This window comes from Apis cerana, linkage group LG3, assembly GCF_029169275.1.
Source record: "Apis cerana isolate GH-2021 linkage group LG3, AcerK_1.0, whole genome shotgun sequence".
NCBI lineage: Eukaryota > Metazoa > Arthropoda > Insecta > Hymenoptera > Apidae > Apis > Apis cerana.
In genome coordinates, this window is record NC_083854.1 from 2,175,050 (window position 1) to 2,194,516 (window position 19,467).

Sequence of the window (19,467 nt, forward strand, 5' to 3'; positions counted from 1 at the left end):
TTATAATCCTTTTATATTTATATCTATTTAATATATTAAATTAAATGTTAATCTTAATCTTATATTATAAAGAATGATGTTACTTTTTAAATACATATAAAAAAATTGTATATCAAATTATAACAATAAAATAATAATATATAATAATATATGTAATAGATATATAACAATTTTTTATTTGATATGATAAATTTTATGATATCAATGATCAATAAAGCAAATGATATCAATATTTATCTATAATAAAATCTTTCTGAATAGTAAAAATTAATACAAAACAATAATAGTATATTTTAAATATAAAATCATTATATAAAATTTTACAATATGATTTTGCGATATGATCGATAAAATAATACAATAATACAAAATAATATAATATGAATGGCCATCTTAATATATGCAATTCACAGGTTTACATTCTATAATATTCTACAGTTTAATTTAGAGTTTTGCAGTTATGTATTAGCTCTCTTATCGTATGGTATATAATGGAGAAAAAAAAATTTACGAATAAAGTAATAAAAAAAAAAAAGGACAAAAAAATGGAAAATATTAATAATAAAACATCAAAAAGAATTATATCTTTAGGGATCAATATTTAAATAATTGAAATGTATTTATGAAATGTATTATAATTGAAATGTATACATGAATCGCTAGAAGTGAAATTAGATTGCAGTTTTAATAATAATTAAAAAATTCAAAAGTAATCAAAAATGTTGGAAAATATTTTAATAATATGGAATAGCTAAAAGATTATTTTAATAATAACATATATAAATTCTAATTTAAAATCTACTATCAATCTATGTGAAAAATCAAGTTACTATTGAAAATAATCACGTGAGTTATGTAAAAAATATATAACAAAAAATTAATCATTCTTATATTGCACAAAAAATAAGGCTTTGCAATAAAATGGAATTATATTTAATCAAAAAAATTAACAAACTTTGCAAAATATTAATATTGGTAAATATTACAAAAGTAAGAAAAACTAATGCTAATCATATAATAAATAAAGCTATAAAAAAAAATATTTTTGAATAGAAAAAAATCATTAAATTTCAATTTTCCTGCTGATGAAATTGAACTAATACCTATACTTCAAGAATAGAAAGAAGTAATAGTAAAATCTTAAAATTGCCAAAAAAATATTACATTGCTTAAGAAGAAAAATTAAAAATTATATATATAAATATTGGAGATAAGATATAAATTTAAAAAAATTAAAAAAAAATAATTATATTGAATATTGAAAGGAAAAAAAAAAACATTAAATAATAGCATAAAAAGATTATTAACAGAAGAGATTTTCAAATTTTTCATGAATCTATTTTATAATAATTAAAAATTCAGAGATAAACAATAAAATAAATATATCAAAAATTAATATTCATGCCATAAAGTTAATAAAAATATATTTTACAAAAACTTCAAATATAAAATAAAATAATGAAAAATTTTATTAATATCTTAGATTTATAATTATAATTGTCAAATTTTATATTAATACTTCAAATATAGAAATATTTATATTCACATTTCTAACTAAATAATTTTTAGTTAAATACAACTAAATTATTTAATAAGAATCTTCACTTTATAATTCAAGAAGAAATATTATTATGTTATAAATATCATTATATTTACAATTCAGAGAATTAAAATTAGAATACTTCTCAATATATATAACATTAAGATACTACTGCTGATTTGTTTCATGTTCATGTTTATTTGAAAAAAATTCCTTGGTTAAATTGGTTAAAGAGCAAGAATTTTACTAATAGATCATCAGGTTAGTGTATTTCTTTAAAGTATGTTATATTAAACTACATATATAATCATATAAATTATTAATCCATAAGTCATTAAATTATTAAATATAAAAATACAAATATTAAAAGATCTGGATAAATTACATATTTTTAAGTAAATGTATTAAAATATAATATATTATTCAAATATCAAACTTATATTATAATTATAATATAATTATAAATATGTTAATAAATTAACATATAAAATGTGTAATTGAGGAATCTCACAAAATAATATTGAAACAAGAAAAGTACTTATTTTCCTTCTTCATTCATTGATGTTATATGATCTATATGAGCATAGATATATTACTTTCAATTAGTCATTCTTGTTCATATTATAAATTCAATATCGATTGAAATGTTTACTTATAAAACAAAACTTATGAAAATTTTATAATTTTTTATTTTTTTATATATTACCAACATCTTAAAACATAAGCTAAATATTATATTATATTACAAATTTGTTATAAACATATTTAATTGTAACAATTTTCTCCTTGTGTTTTTTTTTTATTTCATTTAATAATTTAAATAAAGCAATTATATAATTATGTATACAAAACAAATAGATACAAATATTCTTACAGTTATAAAAGTTATCTAAATTACTGCTACTATCAAGATTGAACTCTTTAATTGTTTATTTACAAGAAAACCTATTTGCCTTAAAATTGATACATTGAAATTCTAATAGAGACTGATTTTTGAAATTGATTTTTTGAAATTATATTGGATTCTAGTTCTTTCTCTATCTAATTAGTCTAACTGGAGTGAGAGAACCAAGCATTTGAAGATTTTCAAAGATGGATCATATTGAAATAAGTGGAGGTCAGATAATGATTCTTTGATCATAAAATATTTGACATGCAAATATAGCTTGATAAAGCGAAAATTGCATTTAAATTTTTTAAAAAAAAACGTACATAAAATAAATAATACTAGTAGATTATTTTAAAAGTTCATAAATCGCTAATAAATTGACTACTAAGAATTGAAATTATTATGATTGCTTCATAAATCAATCTTGGTTCTTGCTATTATTCTTACAAAGATTAGTCAAATATGAGATTAATTATAACGAGTGGAATTTATATCTTCATATATATATTTGAATAAATAATAAACACATAAATAATAAATTAAATAAACAGAATATATATTTTTAAGGTTGGTTTCATTTCTTTAAAATTTTTTAACCAGCAAAAAAATATATATATATATATATACGCATAATACATATTTACATAAATATTACATATTCTTAAAATTTCATTATTTTTTGAATTTGTATATCGAACATTTTCTCTTGTAAGTTTTTATATTGTGAAAAATAATATATTATAAAATACCAGTTATTATTATTATTATATGCAATGATACATAGTTGAAATTGTTTTCGATTTTGGATATTAGAGAATTCAAGTCATATAAAAATTTTCATGATTGATCTAATGCAATTTCATATTATCAAATGCGTTTCTCGTTATGAGATCGATATAGCATGAGAATTTATAATGTTAACAAATGATAGGAATTACATTGAATAAAATATTTTATATTTAATTTACTATATATCCATAAAGCATTTATCTTCATAAATATTATATTTTTCAAAATAAATAAGATAAATAATACTAGTAGATTATTTTAAAAGTTTTTTTGTTTTATTAATAAATTATAGATGCACGTGTATTTTGTATTTTATTCGTGTTATTGAATTATGTACAATTCATTCTGATTTATTATGGTCTATTTGCAGTTTCTTCTATGATTTTAGAGCCTGATTTTTCTGAAACTTCTGAGTTTTTTTAAAATATTATTCTGTGCATTTTTTTTATATTTATTATTTATATTTAATCACAAAGAAAATTTTAATATTATATTATATTTATATTTATATTAGCTTTTTTGAAAGTTCAATTTTCTCTATATTTGAATTGTTTTAAAATAATACATAATATTTTGATGTGAAATTGTTGAGTTGAGTCTATATAATTGATTTGTCTATTGCAGATTGTCTGTATTGCAGATACATAATATATATATATATATATAGCAAATATATATTAAAAATTTTGTCATTTCACGCGAAACTATGCTATGTATTTTTTTCAAATTCAATATTTACCATCTTTTTGTTAAATATTTTTTTTCACTTGAAATATCCATTTTTTAATATTAATTTTCATGAACATCTTTTTTTAATTGATAAATAAACCTTTACAGAATTTTGAAAGAAATTAGAAATATACAAATATACACATTGAATTTCAATTATCATTTGTTCAATATCATTTTTACTTTAGCAATATCTTTAAACTGAAAAATATTGAGAATATATCGAATAAAAAAGAAGTAATTCATTAACTGATGATCTACGAAATTGTTATCCAATATAAGCGAAATATCATGTTTTGTATAAGTTTTGTATAAAAATATAAATTGTATTTTTTTTATTTCAATTATAAAAAGTTTTGTGTTTATATGTGATCTTTTACCTGTCGAGTTCGTATTTTACACATATTGTCTTTATTTTTGATAAGCTATAGTACATATATATATATATACATATATAATAATATATAATATGTAAATAATATATAATATATAATTAATATTATATAATTATAATTAATAAAATTAATATAATTATAATTATATAATATAATTAATAATATTATATAAATATATAAATAATAATATATAATATATAAATATATATGTATACATATATATTTATCATTTCAATGTTTGTGCTATGACCAATGATATAGGCAAATATTGACAAATGTATGAATGATATTCGGATATAATGTGATTCAATATGTTAATGACTGGATTCATGGCTTAATAAAGGTTAATAAACATATAAAATATTATAATTGCTATCATTGCTAGTCTTATTTGTTATTGTTGCAGTCAATCAATAAATAATTATAATTAGTAATTATGCAGATGTTATTGGAAATATGATTTACGATTTCGAGAAAATAGAAAAATATAAGAAAATTAATATTAACAATATGTTATTATATAATTGATAACGATTTATGAAGTTTTTTTACAAACTGTCACAACGATTCTATTTAAATTTATTATTAAAAGTTAATTATTAAAAAAACTAAATCTGCAAGTTTTTTTATTTAATTATTTTTTTTTTTTATAATTTATCATAATATTTATTTTGTATATTTTTTTGTTATGTTTACGATCTCTAATTTTAATTTTTAATCATTTTTAGTTATTGATCATATTTAATTATTTTTGTATATTTAACCATTACGATTATGTTAGTTAGTAATTAATTATTAGTTAATGATACTTATAATTATTTATAATTACAATTTACTAACTCTGAGAAAAAGAATAAGAATATTATATTAAAATTCCAAATTGAAAGTTTACTAATAAAAAATATAGAAAAACAAATTTTTTTTGATAATTTTTTTTGATAACTAAGTTAAAAAATAATTTTTTAATTATATTACTGTCAGTATGCAAAAAAAATTCAATCTTTCTAATCTAAAATTGAAATATGAAAATCTTAATTTATATAAATAGATTTCATTAAATAGGAAATATTAAATGTATTAAAATAATTGACTTATAAAGCATAAAAAAGATAAGAAAGAAATGTTTCGTATAAAATATGGATATTCTTGTTCTTAAAATAATAAAATTATGATAAATTTAGTTAGTATTTTTTTTCGTTTATGTAATTAATTCAAACAATTATTACGATGTTGATTTCGATAATTTTTAAATTTTTTTTCTGTTTTGGATAAATCGAAAATTATAACATTTTCCTTAAATGTTTAATATTGTTATTTACTTTGGATTGGAATTTGTTTTGGATTTACTTACTTTGGAATTTACTTTGGATTTATTTAGACATTGATAATAATTTATTATTTAGATATATTTAGTTATTCATACATTAGTATATATGAAGAAGATATTGCAATGATAAATCGTTTTATTTAATATTTTTGCAGAAGCAAACATAAAAGCAGAGACAATAAAAATAATATTTAATCATTTCGATTATAAAAGCATAATTGTAATTTGTGTGTAATTGTAAGTTTTATTTTACCTCTATTTATAAATTTAATTATTTTATTTTAAAATTCAAATATTATATATTAATATATTATATAATTCTAAAGTTAAAAAAATAATATTGCATTGAAAAAGATAATTTTTCAATTTATTCAATTTAGATATATACAATAAAAATAATTTACTTTCTCCAGAAATAATTTTTATAACAAAATTTTGTATTTAATTGAAATTAAATGAAATTAAAAATTTAATATAAATAAATTTATATCAGATTGTTGTGAAAAACAAATAATGGAATTTTATGCTAATGTACAAAAGTTTTATTAAATTGCTTTCAAAGATTCAAGTATATATTAAAAAACTGTTTAAAGAACAATTTTTAAAGTTATTAAACTTTTTATTTCCATGTTATATGTTATATGTATATTATGTTATATTAGATACTGAAAATGCAAATAGTTATGGTATTTATTGAAAAATAAAAATTTAATAGTGTTAATATGAATGGCAATTATTAGCATTCTATTTTTTAAATACAGAAAAAGAAACATTGTTATATTTAAATATATCTAAATTCTAGAATGCAACTAAAAATTTAAGTAATATTTTTATTTTCAAAAATATTGCTGAATTATTGTCACATTTCAATACAAATATAAAAAAATATTTCTCTATCATTATACAAGTCAAAATTAGAAACACTAATAGATTGAAAGAAAAAACAGTAAATGCATTAATAGAATATAATTATAGAAAGCAAAAATAAAAATTGTCCTACTTGTAAAATTACAAATAATGTGATTAAAATCATAATTCCAGAATTGAAATAAAATAAATTGAAACTATAAAGAGATAAAAATAATAGAAAAATAGTGTAAATTTATATATATATTCATTTGTATTTCTATATATTATTATATTATTATTATTTATATTTAAATATTTCTGTATATATGTCAATATTATTCAATATATAAAGAAAATCTCAATTAAATTATATTTTAAATATATATATATATGCTAAAATGAAATAAAAATAAATTTAAAAAACACAATAATTAAATTAAAAATATAAATAATAAATTCATTTGAAAAAATTTCTTTTCTTATTCATTTAAAAACGAAATAAAAATAAATATAAGAAATATAGGACAAAAAAAAGAATATTTAAAAACAAATAATGGAATATATATTACTCAATTTAAATAATAAATCAAATTTTAAATATTGATTATATTAAATTCTTTAATATCTAATTTAACTTAATATTTTTTATTATTATTTTTTAACTATAAGAAAGAATAACTAGAATTGAATGAATTGAGGATTTGTTTCTTAATATTTTATACATATTTTTTCAATTATATATATATATATAAAGTATTAGCAATTTTACTTATTATTTTATAATTGTAGAAAATGCAAATAGTTTAAAATAAAAAGTAGAAAAAAAAAATTGATTTTATATCTATATTTAATTAAGTTATATTTAATTAAATTATATACAAAAAAAATCAAATAATTAATTAATATAATATGGAAAAAATTGCATAAATATTTTTGTTTAATATTGTCTAATTTAGTATAATAATATATATCATAACAAGCAAAAATCACAAAAATCTAAATCTTTTAATTTATCATATCAAGATGAAAATTTGAATATATGAATATAAATATTGAATATAATTCTAAATTTCTAAATTTCTAAATTCTAGTTTCAAAATGGCTTATATCTATTAATTAACTAAAAAAAATTGTGCTTCTCAATTTCAAATATTAAACTATGTCAATAACTATATTGAATAATTATAATATATATTCAAATAATTATCAAATTAAATGAGTCATATATATATATGATGAATAATAAACTTTTATTTTTTAAATTAAATTTCATAAAATTTCATATTAAAACATTTTAAAAAATATAAATAAAAATATTCAACTTTCACCTTTTAATAAATTATTGAGATAATTAAAATTAAATTATCAAAGTGATTCATATTTGTATAAATTTGTTTGATTATATTTCTTATTTAATATAATGATATTTTTGATAAAAGACAGAATTGTAATTTTTCTTAATTAAGCAATGTGTTCTAATAAATTGAAATATATATATATATATTATAAAATTTAGTTTTTAAACAACTTTACTGTTGTAATTTTATCTATAAATATATTCTATCTATTAAATATTCTAATTTAATTAATATAACATGTAATATGAAATAGAAAATGACGTCAAGAAACTAGAGATAAAAACGATTTATCGATTTTTATCATCCATGTTTATAAATCGATATATTAAAATCATCTATTTTTCATTCAATTTATCATTATAAAGATATTTTGTGATTGTATTTATTTTTTTATATTCTTTTGTTTTATTAAAAAATATATATATAATTTTTTTTAATAATATTTTCTTTTTATTCACATTTTAAAATTTATTTGAGATTTTAAAATAAAACATTTTTGCTAATTTATAAGTTAATTTATAAATTAACAAAATATATCGTTTTAAATATTATTTTTCAATCAAATTAATAAACTAATTTAATAAAAGAATTATTTATTCGCAACAATTTTAAATTTTGTAAATTATTTAAAATTATGCATAAAAGTTCACAATTAATAATCCACTTATTTTATGAAACAGATCGAGCATGAACAGAACATGAACGAAATAAGTATTTTGCTCAAAAACATTACATAAAAAATAAGAGATAAGAATTGAATAGCATAATGGTACATATTTCGTTTAAAACAAATGGATTTTTATCAGACATTCATATAATATCTATTCTAACTACGCTAAATTTATTTGATCATATAAATGATTTGATATATAATTTGACAATAATTGATTTGACATATAAATAGACATTAAGTTACAGAGGATATCTGATTCTTTGTACTATCGGTATTTCAGAACATGAGACACAAAATCTTATAGGATAATAAATCTATTTTATATCTTGTTTATGGTTATGTAGCCCGTCTTAAATTAAACAATATTAATAAAAGGAACACTTTAAAAATGAGTGAAAGTGAAAATTTTATTAAAAAAGGCACCACTCTTTTTACTGCTAAACCATTTGCTTATGTCCTTTATTCAAAATATAGAAATGAACGATGTGATTATTGTTTTAAAAGGTATTCTTAACATTTTTAAAAAATTTTAATTTACATAATATTTTTATTTCTTCCAATGTTTATTTGTTAATATTATTATATTATAATAATATAAATTATTATATTTTAAAATAATATATAAAATTATTTTTTCAGTGGAAAACTTTTTAGATGTTCTGTTTGTAAATGTATTTATTACTGTAATCAATCTTGTCAACAAATGTCTTGGACTATACATAGTAAAGAATGTGCAAGCTTAAAAAGATTTTCATCAAAAGTTATACCAGATGTTGCAAGATTAATGGCACGTATAATTATAAAATTAAATCAAGGTGGAGGTGAAGAAATAGGATATTATAGTAAAACTAAATATAGGAAATTTAAGGACTTAATGTCTCGTAAGCTTTTCATGTAAGAGAACACATAAAATATATATAAAATTCTATCTAATTAATATTTAAATTATTATTTTGTTAGATTATTCTGATATAAAAAAAGATGAAAAAAAAATGGAACATTTTGTATGTGTATGTGGTGTTTTATATGAATTTCTTGGAGATATGTCTATACCAAATTCTGCAGAATTAATGGGTATTTATGGCAGAATTTATATTAATTCTTTTAATATATCTGATTTGGATATGAATAATATTGGTGCTGGTATTTATTTGGGACCTTCTATTTTGGACCATAGTTGCAAACCTAATGCTGTAGCAACCTTTGAGGGGACAACTATAATTATTAGAACAACAGAAGATCTTCCTTGTTTAGATTTATCTCAGGCAAGTCTTTTAAATATTTTTGTTTTTATAATATTGTAATAAAATTTCTGTTAACAACAGAGAATCATTTAAAGTATAATACAATTATAACTGAACATATATAGATAAGAATATCATACATTGATGTAATTAAAACAACAAAAGACAGACGTGAAGAACTACAAAGTTCATATTATTTTTGGTGTAATTGTAAAAAATGTGAAGAATCAGAACCAATGGTGGAAGCAGCAGCATGTCCAAATAAATTTTGTACATATCCTTGTTCTCTTGATGCTGATATGTGTGAAAATTGTAATACAAAATTCCCTGAAAATTTTAAGGAGACTTTTTATGAAATATCTGATTTGACTGCATATCATTTGCAAAACATGAAAAATATTGCCTGTATCCTTTTTATAAATAATATTAATTAGATTATTTAATATATAATATAAAATATATTTTTTCTTACAATAAAAAATAGATTTGGATGTAAGCACAATGTGTCTAAAAAAACAAGAAGGTGTTTTACACCCTCTTAATATACAGCATGTACAAACTTTACAAAGTGCTTTTGATTCCTCTCTAACTTTGCAACATTGGGAGGAAGCTGAATCTTATGCTAAGAGACTTATTAATGGCTATTTGTAAGACAATATTAATATAATATTAACATAATATAATATCTTTATATATATTCTTTATATATTCTTTATATTAAGTTAAAAAATAATTCATAATAACTTTTATTCATGCTTCAGGACATACTATGGAGAATTTCATCCATCAACTGGAATCTTATATTTATCAATAGGAAAACTTCAGGTATATTTAAAAAAGCTAAAACAAGCTATTGAAACATTAAGAAAAGCTAGTGCAATATTAACAATAACACATGGAGAACAACATACTGTAATTGAACATAATTTGAAACCACTTCTTTACCAAGCCACTGTAGAAGAATTCAATGAATCATAATATTTCTTATGAATAATTTATAATTGTATGTAATTTGCTAATAGTGTACAATTTATAATAAATAATTTTAGTATATATATATATATATAAAATATTTCATATAAATTACCATATCACTTTTGATTTTGATAAAAAAACATATTTAAAATTTTCAATTTAAAAACGTAATATACATTTAAGAAACATTTAAGAATCACTGATACCAACATTATAATATATTATTATAAATATTTATATTACATAATAAATTATATAAAAAATAATAATGATAATTAAATATTTATTTTAATATTTTCATATTTTAAATTTTTTGAAATTAATGATATTATAAATATTATGAAACAAATGATTAATTGCCAACATCACAACAAAAAATAAATACAGCTGCTAAGTGACAGCTGCTTAAGTTTTATTAAATCGGTTACTTGTTATGAATAAATTTTTATTTTCTATAAAAGATTTGACATAATATGGAGTAAGTAATTATTTTTATTTAAAAATTAATTATAAAAATTTAATTATAAAAATATGTTTATTTTTTTTTAATATATGCAATAAAATGACTACTAAAGTAAACATTATTAATATTAATTTATTTCTTTAAATAATTTTTATATTTTTTTTATTTAAATTTATTATTTGCTTTCGATTTTATATACAATAAAAATGACTACTAAAATAAACATTATTAATATTAATTTATTTCTTTAAGTAATTCTTATATTTTTTTTATTTAAATTTATTATTTTATTTTAATTTATTACTTTCGATTTTATATAAACTTAAAATAGAACTGCATTATAAAAAATTTATTTTTAATACAATTTGTAGTAATTAGTTGGAAAAACTTGTTATTATAACAAATGTTCTTTTCTCAAATTATTTATTAAATATAAATATTATTTATTTAAATATATGTTATATTAATCATTAAAATATTTAACTTTCTTGTATCTATTTTATTTAGATATCTGATATAATATTTAAAAAAAATCTTATCTAAAAACCATTGTTGGTTTCATTAAAAAAATATACAATGTTCTCTGCATTTAAAAGATTAGCTGGAAAATCTGATGGAGTTGGTAATATATCTCCTAGACCAGCTCATCAATCTATGCCAACAACATTACAAAGAAAATTTGCTAAAGGTGTACAATATAATAGTAAGTATATTAAACTAACTTTAAAATAAAAAAAAATAAAATTCCTTTTATTGAAAGCATTTTATTTTTAGTGAAAATTATTATAAAGGGTGACAGAAATGTAGGAAAAACTTGTCTATTTCATAGACTTCAAGGCCAAAAATTTATAGAAGAATATATACCAACAGAGGAAATACAAGTAACCAGTATACAATGGAATTATAAAGCTACGGATGATATTGTTAAAGTTGAAGTTTGGGATGTTGTAGATAAAGGTCGACGTAGAAAGAAATTAGAAGGTTTAAAAATGGACAATTCACAGTCTGAAAATGTTATTGAGGAACCTGCTTTAGATGCAGAATTTCTTGATGTTTATAAAGGGACCAATGGTGTTATTATTATGATGGATATTACAAAATCTTGGACATTTGATTATGTTCAAAGAGAACTTCCAAAAATTCCTAGCCATATTCCAGTAATTGTTTTAGGAAATCATTGTGATATGGCACATCACAGAACTGTTACATCAGATCATGTGACATACTTTATTGATTCATTACATGAAAGAGCAGCACAAGTAAATTTGTTATTATTATTAATCATAAATAATGGGAAAAAAACATTTCATATTCAATTTCTTTTTTTTTTACAGGTAAGATATGCAGAATCATCTATGAGAAATGGCTTTGGATTAAAACTTTTACACAAATTCTTTAATCTACCTTTTCTTCAATTGCAACGAGAAACATTATTAAAACAACTTGAAACTAATGAAGAAGAGACACGTTTGACAATACAAGAACTTGATCTTTTTCAGGATAGTGATGATGCTAATTATAATAAATTCTTAGATAATCTTGTTAATAGAAGAAGAGCACTTGCTGATTCTGTCTCTGCCAGTATCCTAGTCCCTAATGTCACATCTTCTTTAAGCAATCATAATATATTATCTTCTAATGGCAATATAAATGTAAATGCTGAAGTTAAAAGATCAATTTCTATGCCTGGTCCTATAGGAGGTGGAACTCCTATTCCAATAAAAAATATAGATTTGAAATCACTACCAAAGAAAGAAAATCTTATACATGCTTCTGAAAATCAAATAGTTCCTATTAAAAATTCACAAACATCACCATTATCTACCACACAAAATATTTTAAAAACTGATTCTAAAATGGCTGAATTTTTAAATGAAAATTCTGACAGACGAGATTCAATTAATAAATCACAATCACTTATGTCAAAAATATTTGGTAATAAAAAGGAGGAAGAAATAGATAGAGTCACACATATTAATAACACAAATACAAATGTACCACTAACTAGTGTTGAAGATTTTATACCTGACGATGGACTATTAGATCGATCATTCTTAGAAGATACTAATCAAGTTTCACCACAAAAGATACAGCATGAAGAACTAGATTCTGAAAGGTATATTAGAATTATATATAATAGATTATATAAAGTATTATATAAAGTAAAAAAAATATCTATAATTTAATTTATTTTTAATTTTTATATATTTTATAATAAATTTTCTATTTTTTATAGTGATACTGAAACTGCAAATCCTTTGGTTGCTGGTTATGAAGATGATTTATCATCAGCTGATGAAGCAACACCTCCTATTCAACCTAAATTGGCTGAAAATCCATTAAGTAAACAAAAACACAAGCGCGAAACTTTATCAAATACAGAATTAAATTCAGAAAAATTGCGGCAAATGACAAAACGTGATTCTATTTCATCCATAGAGCAAGAATTACAGATATCAAGTAATTATGATATAAATGAACAACAAGAGATTAATTCGGATGCATTTGATAGCTGGCTTCGACGTGACTCCAAATGGAGACAGAGTCCTGAAGGTGGTGAAGATGTAAGCAGTAATAGTACGAGAAAAGACAGATTAGAATTGAGTGATAAAAGTTTAGATGTTAGTGTAACAAGTTCCAATGTACATTTAGAGTTACTTGACAATACCAGTGTACGTCATATGAGTTCCGATGGTGGTAGCCCTGTGTTAAAAGAGAAAAAAAAACACAAAGAGAAGGTATGCATATAAAATATTTTTAGTATGTAACTTCATTTTTTCTAATAATAATATCATTTTGAATTAAAATAGACAGAAGACAAAGAGAAGAAGAAAAAGAAAAAATCTAAAGATAAAGAAAAGGATAAAGAAAAGACCGATAAAGCAGATAGAAAAAAGAAACGTTCATTACACCGTTCAAGAGATGAAAATAGAGAACGTGATGAGCTTGAAGAATTTCTCAATGGTTCAGTTACTAGAATTGGTGTCGATGTTGCTTATGAAGCAATATAGTGTTTTTATTATGTAATATTTAATTTTATTTTTAATTAATAACGCTGTCTTTTGGTAAAGCGCATAAAATATCATGTAATATTGAATTTTCAGATATGAATTTTATATTAATATTTGGAAATATCTTTTATCTATATAAAACAAAAATATCTTTTACCTATAAAGTAGAGATTTGGAGTTCTGTTAAAGTTCTTTATATGATAAAATATAAAAAAAAATTTCTAATAAGTCATTTTTAATATTTTATCAATTAGCATTTTGCACACATCTAACATAAATACGAACGAATATATTTTTGTAATTTGAACGTAATATGCTGGAATTTATTTGAATGTATTAAATTTTTATTAATGAAATATTTAAAAATTTGCAAATAATTTGAATTTTAATTCGAATAATATTTTTGTTTATTGAATGTTTTCTTCTGAAATGAAGAAAATTACATTAAATTAATGTAATGATTTTATTATTTCTTTTTTTCGTTTATTATTATATTTATTTCGTTAAATATTTTTTTCTAAGATGAAAAAAATTGCATTAAATTAATGTAATTGTTTTCTATATTGTTAATATTATTAATATTCATTTATTATAATTTTTTAATCGTATATATCACAGCGCAATAATCATCAATGCAGCTTCCTGTTAATAAATGTACATAAATAAATAAGAAATTGTCATAAAAAAATAATTTACTTCTTTCTAGATGTGATATGTGAAAATTTCAAATATATATACATATATGTACATATATAATATTATATTTGCGCCCTCTTTTAAATTTTAAACTGAAATTTATTAACTGAACATAAACGCCCTCTCTAAAACTTTACAATTCTGTTAAAACTTATCCAAACTATAATTGAACATGTGTGAATTTACCGGATACTGTCTATAATATGATACTAAGAGGTCATGCCGACAGTTGTATTTTATATTACATTATTTCTGTAATTAAAGAATATCGAATACAAATCAGTGAAAGAAAAAATTGAAGAAAATGTCATTTTATTTACGTTCTATTCCAAATAAATTTACATCTTTTGTTAATATTCGAAGACAAATAACTGATATTAACTATCGGCCACCAAAAAATGTTAAATCTTTGTTTTTAGAAGAGGTAAATAGCCTTACTCATACAATAATATTTAATCATTTTTATTTAAATAAAATTTTTAATTATTGTCATTTAAAATTGCTTTACTTTTCATTTCACATTATTATGAAATATAAGTTAACCTTAATATACTTATGTAATAGTTTGTTATAATAATTTAATATTTCATAATTCTTACAAGAATTTTATTATTTGATACTGTCCCTTTTTTCTATATTTAATTTCTCATAGATTTTTAGAATCTTTATAAAAATTCTAATTGATAAAAATAAATAGGTATCTTTTTATATATATTAAGAAAATATAAACACTTATATTTTATTTATTATAATTAATTACAAATAACAAGAATGAGTTATTGTTTACATATATATATATATATAAATATATATATATATATATAAATATATAAGTATTTCTTTATTGTTATATAAATAATTATATATATAAGATTTATAATATATATTTTATATATATTTTAATATATATGATATTTAATTTATAAGAAGAAAATAATCTTTAATTATAGTTTTTAGATGCACAAACAAACTCAATAACAAATTTCAAAGAAAAGCCTTTGAATTCAATGGCTTATTTGTCAAGGCAAAATGTATTATTTTCTTCCTTTAATAACATTAAAAGTTCTAAAACATTAAATAAGAAACATAACTGGACTAAACAACAAATGATCAAATTATATTACCAGAAACAAAATAATATTCAAATACAAAATGTAACCAATTCATATTTAACATATACATCAGTATTAAAAACAGATACACAATGGGAAATCTCACCTGAACATTTAAAAAATAAATATAATGTACCATTTAAAGAAATGGTACCAGCTAAAAGAATATTTAATAATGATGTTTTATTCAAATCTGAAAAGGATAAGATTTTTTATGCAGAAATTTCTCCCAATGTAAAAAATGTAAATGAAATGCAAACTTCTGAGGACCGTAAATCATTTGAAACACAATTACAATCTGTATTTGATGTTCTTCGTAATGATGTATGTCTCTATATTGTGCACAGAAATTGCTTGGAATTATATAAAACTTGAGATTTTATTACACCAAAATGTGTTTCTTTCAGTTACCATTATTGTTTGTTCAATCAATGAATTATTCAATATACACAAAAGATTTAATATTTATTAATAATATTAAAGGAACAACAACTATGTAAGTATATAATTTCAAACATATATAATATGAAAAATTTTATTATTTTTAAATTAATATATGTTATTAAAAAGGAATTGTACATTTATAAATGTTTTATAGAGGTATTGAACAATATCTTAAGCAAATAGCATTATTAAGATTAGTAGGTCATTTAAAGTTTGCTTATGTTAAGTTAAAAATTTTAAAAATGACTATGCACCCAGAAGATAATAGTATTAAAGTTCGTTGGCGTATAGTAGGTGCCTCTGGTACACGTGTATTCCTTACATTTTGGAAAATTAAAATATTTAATGCAAGAGAACAGGTAGAAAATAAATCAGCGTAAGTAGATTCATTTATAATTTTTATTAATTGATAATATTAATAATTAGAATTCTTTTATTTATGATATTAATAATTGAGATTATTAATAGGTGGTACGATGGTTTTTCTACATTTTATCTTAATAATGATGGTAAAATATTTAAACATGTTGTTGATAAAACAATGCCTGATCAAAATATAGAAGAAAAAATTAAAATACCTGTTGAAGCAAAATTGGCATTATTTATTGCTTTATTAGATTCAAATTTTGTTCGGTTTTGGTTAAAACAATATCCTGAATTTCTTCAAATAAAGTAGAAATTTATTAAAATTTTTTAAATTATTGCACTGTGTAAAAAAAAAAATAAATAAATATTGAAACTATATCTTTTAATACATTCTTTATGTAATTATAACAAATTAATTTAAATATTTAATACTTAATATTTATTACTATTCAAACTATATTCTTTTTTTTTATATTTTCAAAAAATTAAAATAATATAGTGTAAAAATATATTATTAATTATAAAAATATAAAGTTATATATGTCGTGTATTTATATATATATATATATATATATAAGTATAATATTACTTATGCACTAAATATTAGCATTTTGTTGAATTGTGATTAATTTATTAAAAAAAAAAATGTATTTTACTTCAAATATATTCAATAATATTGTAAATGATATGTTTTTATGCATACAAATTTATAATCTATAAAATTAAATATTTATATATAATTAAATATAGATATGTATTTGATGACATATATAATTAAATAGCAATTTATATTGTAGAAACTAAATAAAATATTTATTTTTCATTTTATTTTTTATTCTTTACATATAAATTATATATTTGCATAAAAAATAAAATTTATTTTATTTAATTTATAAAATTTAAATTGAAATGACAATTTATTTAATTACACACGAGTCCTATAATAGAAATATATTTTTTAAAAAAAAGCAATATAATTTATCATTAGAGTAATAAAATAAATATTTACCTAGATAATCATCCATCAATGTTCCAATAGCAAACTAAAAAATATAAAATATATAATATAGAATATTAACATGAAAGTTTATATATTATAAATACCAACAATTCCAGTGGCATCAACTCTTGTACCAACAATTTTTAATCTTATTTCATCATCTGGTTGAATAATTACATCCTGTAATTTACAATTTATAATTTTTAATCTAAATTTTTTAATTTATTTTTTTATATATTTTTTTATATTTACCTCTTCTTTAGTTTTGTAACATGGTGGATTTATATTTGGACAAAATTGCATGTCTGCTGGAATTGACTACAAAAAAGTGTTAATTTGTAAATTGAAATTATAAAAATATTACTCATATAAAAATAACTCACATGATGAGATATAAAACATGAAAGTGGTCCTATTTCAGCAAACATTCCAACCTAAAAAAAAAGAAATGATATATTTTTTCAGATAATTTCATAAAATTTAAAAATATATTTAATATTTACTTTATTCACTTGTGTTACTATGGCATCTAATACTTCCCCTTTAAATGGTCTAAATACAATAGCCTTATATTTAACTGGATATACTACAAAACCTTGTCCTGGTTGTATGATCCCTGCGCCTATATTATCTATTGTTGTTACAGCAACTACAAAACCATATCTGAAATTAGGAAATATTATAAATACTTTAAATAAATATACTGTTAATTATGTTATATATATATAAACTTACTTTCCTGTACAAGTACCTTCTACTTCAGTATATAATTTTTGTTTCACAGTATCTAATAATTGAGGTCCAAAATATCTAGGATGTAATAAAATTTCATGTTCTAATGATATCTGTAAAAATATAAAATAAATTAATTATACGTATTTAATATCTTTAACAAATTTTTATCATGAATTTCATTCAATATTTTATTATATTTATTTCATTTATTTTCATATTATTATGTACTTAATAATAACTTACATGATAAAACATTATTTATATAATAATTATTTATATAATAATAATATCAAATGATATTAATTTATAGAATTATTTATAATATATTTATATTATGTATATTTATATTTTCCTAACGTATAGGACCTAATATCAATATTTCAGTCCGCCACCACTAGATGTCTAAAATTTTTTCTTGAATGTATGGTTTATTATATGCAGCTTTTATACTTAAAACAATGTATTAAAATTATTAGAGTATTTAAAAATTTAAAAATATATATATGTTATATATATTTTATATCATCGTGTGAATTCAGCTTTAGGAATATTGTAAACGTATTATAAGTTTAATTTTAATGGTATTAATAAAAAACTAAAGCGGACTTTTGAAATCAAATATAAATATAATATTCCAATCGAAAAAAATTTTTAAAATTGATTTATTATAGATTGAATTAAATCAGTTACTTTCTATTAAAATTAGTTCATATAATTATTTCATTAGTTCATAATTCTTGAAAATATCCAAATTTCATGAATTGTAAACTATTTTATATCTCTATTAATGTATCGAAAAAAAATCATAAATTTTCTTAAGAATCCTATTTTTTTGACGTATTTTCCTTTACTGTGCATCATATCGTTTCTAT

At 19.3% G+C, this 19,467-nt stretch overlaps 4 protein-coding genes across 12 annotated transcripts; 3 read left to right on the forward strand and 1 right to left on the reverse strand.

Moving 5' to 3' along the window:
- The first annotated feature begins 407 nt into the window (after nt 1–407).
- Nucleotides 408–10,850, forward strand: LOC107997120 (histone-lysine N-methyltransferase SMYD3). 4 transcript variants are annotated; one of them, XM_062073369.1, is made up of 7 exons: nt 408–1,801; nt 8,830–9,053; nt 9,189–9,430; nt 9,510–9,814; nt 9,919–10,198; nt 10,278–10,440; nt 10,555–10,850. In XM_062073369.1, the coding sequence occupies exons 2-7, from the start codon at nt 8,938–8,940 to the stop codon at nt 10,769–10,771; spliced, it is 1,323 nt and encodes a 440-aa protein (XP_061929353.1). In that variant the 5' UTR covers nt 408–1,801; nt 8,830–8,937; the 3' UTR covers nt 10,772–10,850. The 4 variants fall into 4 exon arrangements, with proteins under 4 accessions (XP_061929353.1, XP_061929354.1, XP_061929351.1 ...); XM_062073367.1 differs by having other exon boundaries at nt 436–846; nt 8,557–9,053; XM_062073368.1 differs by having other exon boundaries at nt 436–846.
- Nucleotides 10,851–11,088: 238 nt separating this feature from the next.
- LOC107997119 (rab-like protein 6) lies at nt 11,089–14,991 on the forward strand. 2 transcript variants are annotated; one of them, XM_062073363.1, is made up of 7 exons: nt 11,089–11,246; nt 11,739–11,934; nt 12,006–12,490; nt 12,566–13,347; nt 13,468–13,969; nt 14,042–14,254; nt 14,336–14,991. In XM_062073363.1, exons 2-6 carry the CDS (start codon nt 11,808–11,810, stop codon nt 14,240–14,242), a joined length of 2,097 nt encoding a protein of 698 aa, XP_061929347.1. In that variant the 5' UTR covers nt 11,089–11,246; nt 11,739–11,807; the 3' UTR covers nt 14,243–14,254; nt 14,336–14,991. The 2 variants fall into 2 exon arrangements, with proteins under 2 accessions (XP_061929347.1, XP_061929345.1); XM_062073361.1 differs by having other exon boundaries at nt 14,042–14,991.
- LOC107997026 (uncharacterized) lies at nt 14,302–17,236 on the forward strand. Its single transcript, XM_017055365.3, has 5 exons — nt 14,302–15,362; nt 15,889–16,374; nt 16,458–16,546; nt 16,649–16,870; nt 16,963–17,236. The coding sequence occupies exons 1-5, from the start codon at nt 15,243–15,245 to the stop codon at nt 17,168–17,170; spliced, it is 1,125 nt and encodes a 374-aa protein (XP_016910854.2). The 5' UTR covers nt 14,302–15,242; the 3' UTR covers nt 17,171–17,236.
- Nucleotides 17,237–17,645: 409 nt separating this feature from the next.
- On the reverse strand, nt 17,646–19,014 carry LOC107997042 (DNA-directed RNA polymerase II subunit RPB7). Of its 5 annotated transcripts, none has more exons than XM_028666334.2 (8): nt 18,839–19,012; nt 18,596–18,705; nt 18,373–18,523; nt 18,244–18,294; nt 18,113–18,178; nt 17,969–18,040; nt 17,870–17,903; nt 17,646–17,798 (listed from the first exon to the last, which is right to left on the reverse strand). In XM_028666334.2, exons 1-8 carry the CDS (start codon nt 18,848–18,850, stop codon nt 17,782–17,784), a joined length of 513 nt encoding a protein of 170 aa, XP_028522135.1. In that variant the 5' UTR covers nt 18,851–19,012; the 3' UTR covers nt 17,646–17,781. The 5 variants fall into 5 exon arrangements, with proteins under 5 accessions (XP_028522135.1, XP_016910872.1, XP_028522136.1 ...); XM_017055383.3 differs by having other exon boundaries at nt 18,364–18,523; nt 18,839–19,010; XM_028666335.2 differs by having other exon boundaries at nt 17,965–18,040; nt 18,364–18,523; nt 18,839–19,007.
- Nucleotides 19,015–19,467: the final 453 nt, after the last annotated feature.

Bases quoted from the DNA above. Each gene is read 5' to 3' on its own strand.
- LOC107997120 (XM_062073369.1), top strand. From the start codon at position 8,938: ATGAGTGAAAGTGAAAATTTTATTAAAAAAGGCACCACTCTTTTTACT. The intron at 9,054-9,188 runs GTATTCTTAACA...TTATTTTTTCAG, and splicing joins TGTGATTATTGTTTTAAAAG to TGGAAAACTTTTTAGATGTT. The intron at 10,199-10,277 runs GTATCCTTTTTA...AATAAAAAATAG, and splicing joins AAACATGAAAAATATTGCCT to ATTTGGATGTAAGCACAATG.
- LOC107997119 (XM_062073361.1), top strand. From the start codon at position 11,808: ATGTTCTCTGCATTTAAAAGATTAGCTGGAAAATCTGATGGAGTTGGT. The intron at 11,935-12,005 runs GTAAGTATATTA...TTTTATTTTTAG, and splicing joins TAAAGGTGTACAATATAATA to TGAAAATTATTATAAAGGGT. The intron at 13,348-13,467 runs GTATATTAGAAT...TATTTTTTATAG, and splicing joins GAAGAACTAGATTCTGAAAG to TGATACTGAAACTGCAAATC.
- LOC107997026 (XM_017055365.3), top strand. From the start codon at position 15,243: ATGTCATTTTATTTACGTTCTATTCCAAATAAATTTACATCTTTTGTT. The intron at 15,363-15,888 runs GTAAATAGCCTT...CTTTAATTATAG, and splicing joins AATCTTTGTTTTTAGAAGAG to TTTTTAGATGCACAAACAAA. The intron at 16,547-16,648 runs GTAAGTATATAA...AATGTTTTATAG, and splicing joins ATTAAAGGAACAACAACTAT to AGGTATTGAACAATATCTTA.
- LOC107997042 (XM_062073374.1), bottom strand. The intron at 18,295-18,363 runs GTAAATATTAAA...CTTTTTTTTTAG, and splicing joins TAGTAACACAAGTGAATAAA to GTTGGAATGTTTGCTGAAAT. The intron at 17,904-17,968 runs GTTGGTATTTAT...TATATTTTTTAG, and splicing joins GAGTTGATGCCACTGGAATT to TTTGCTATTGGAACATTGAT.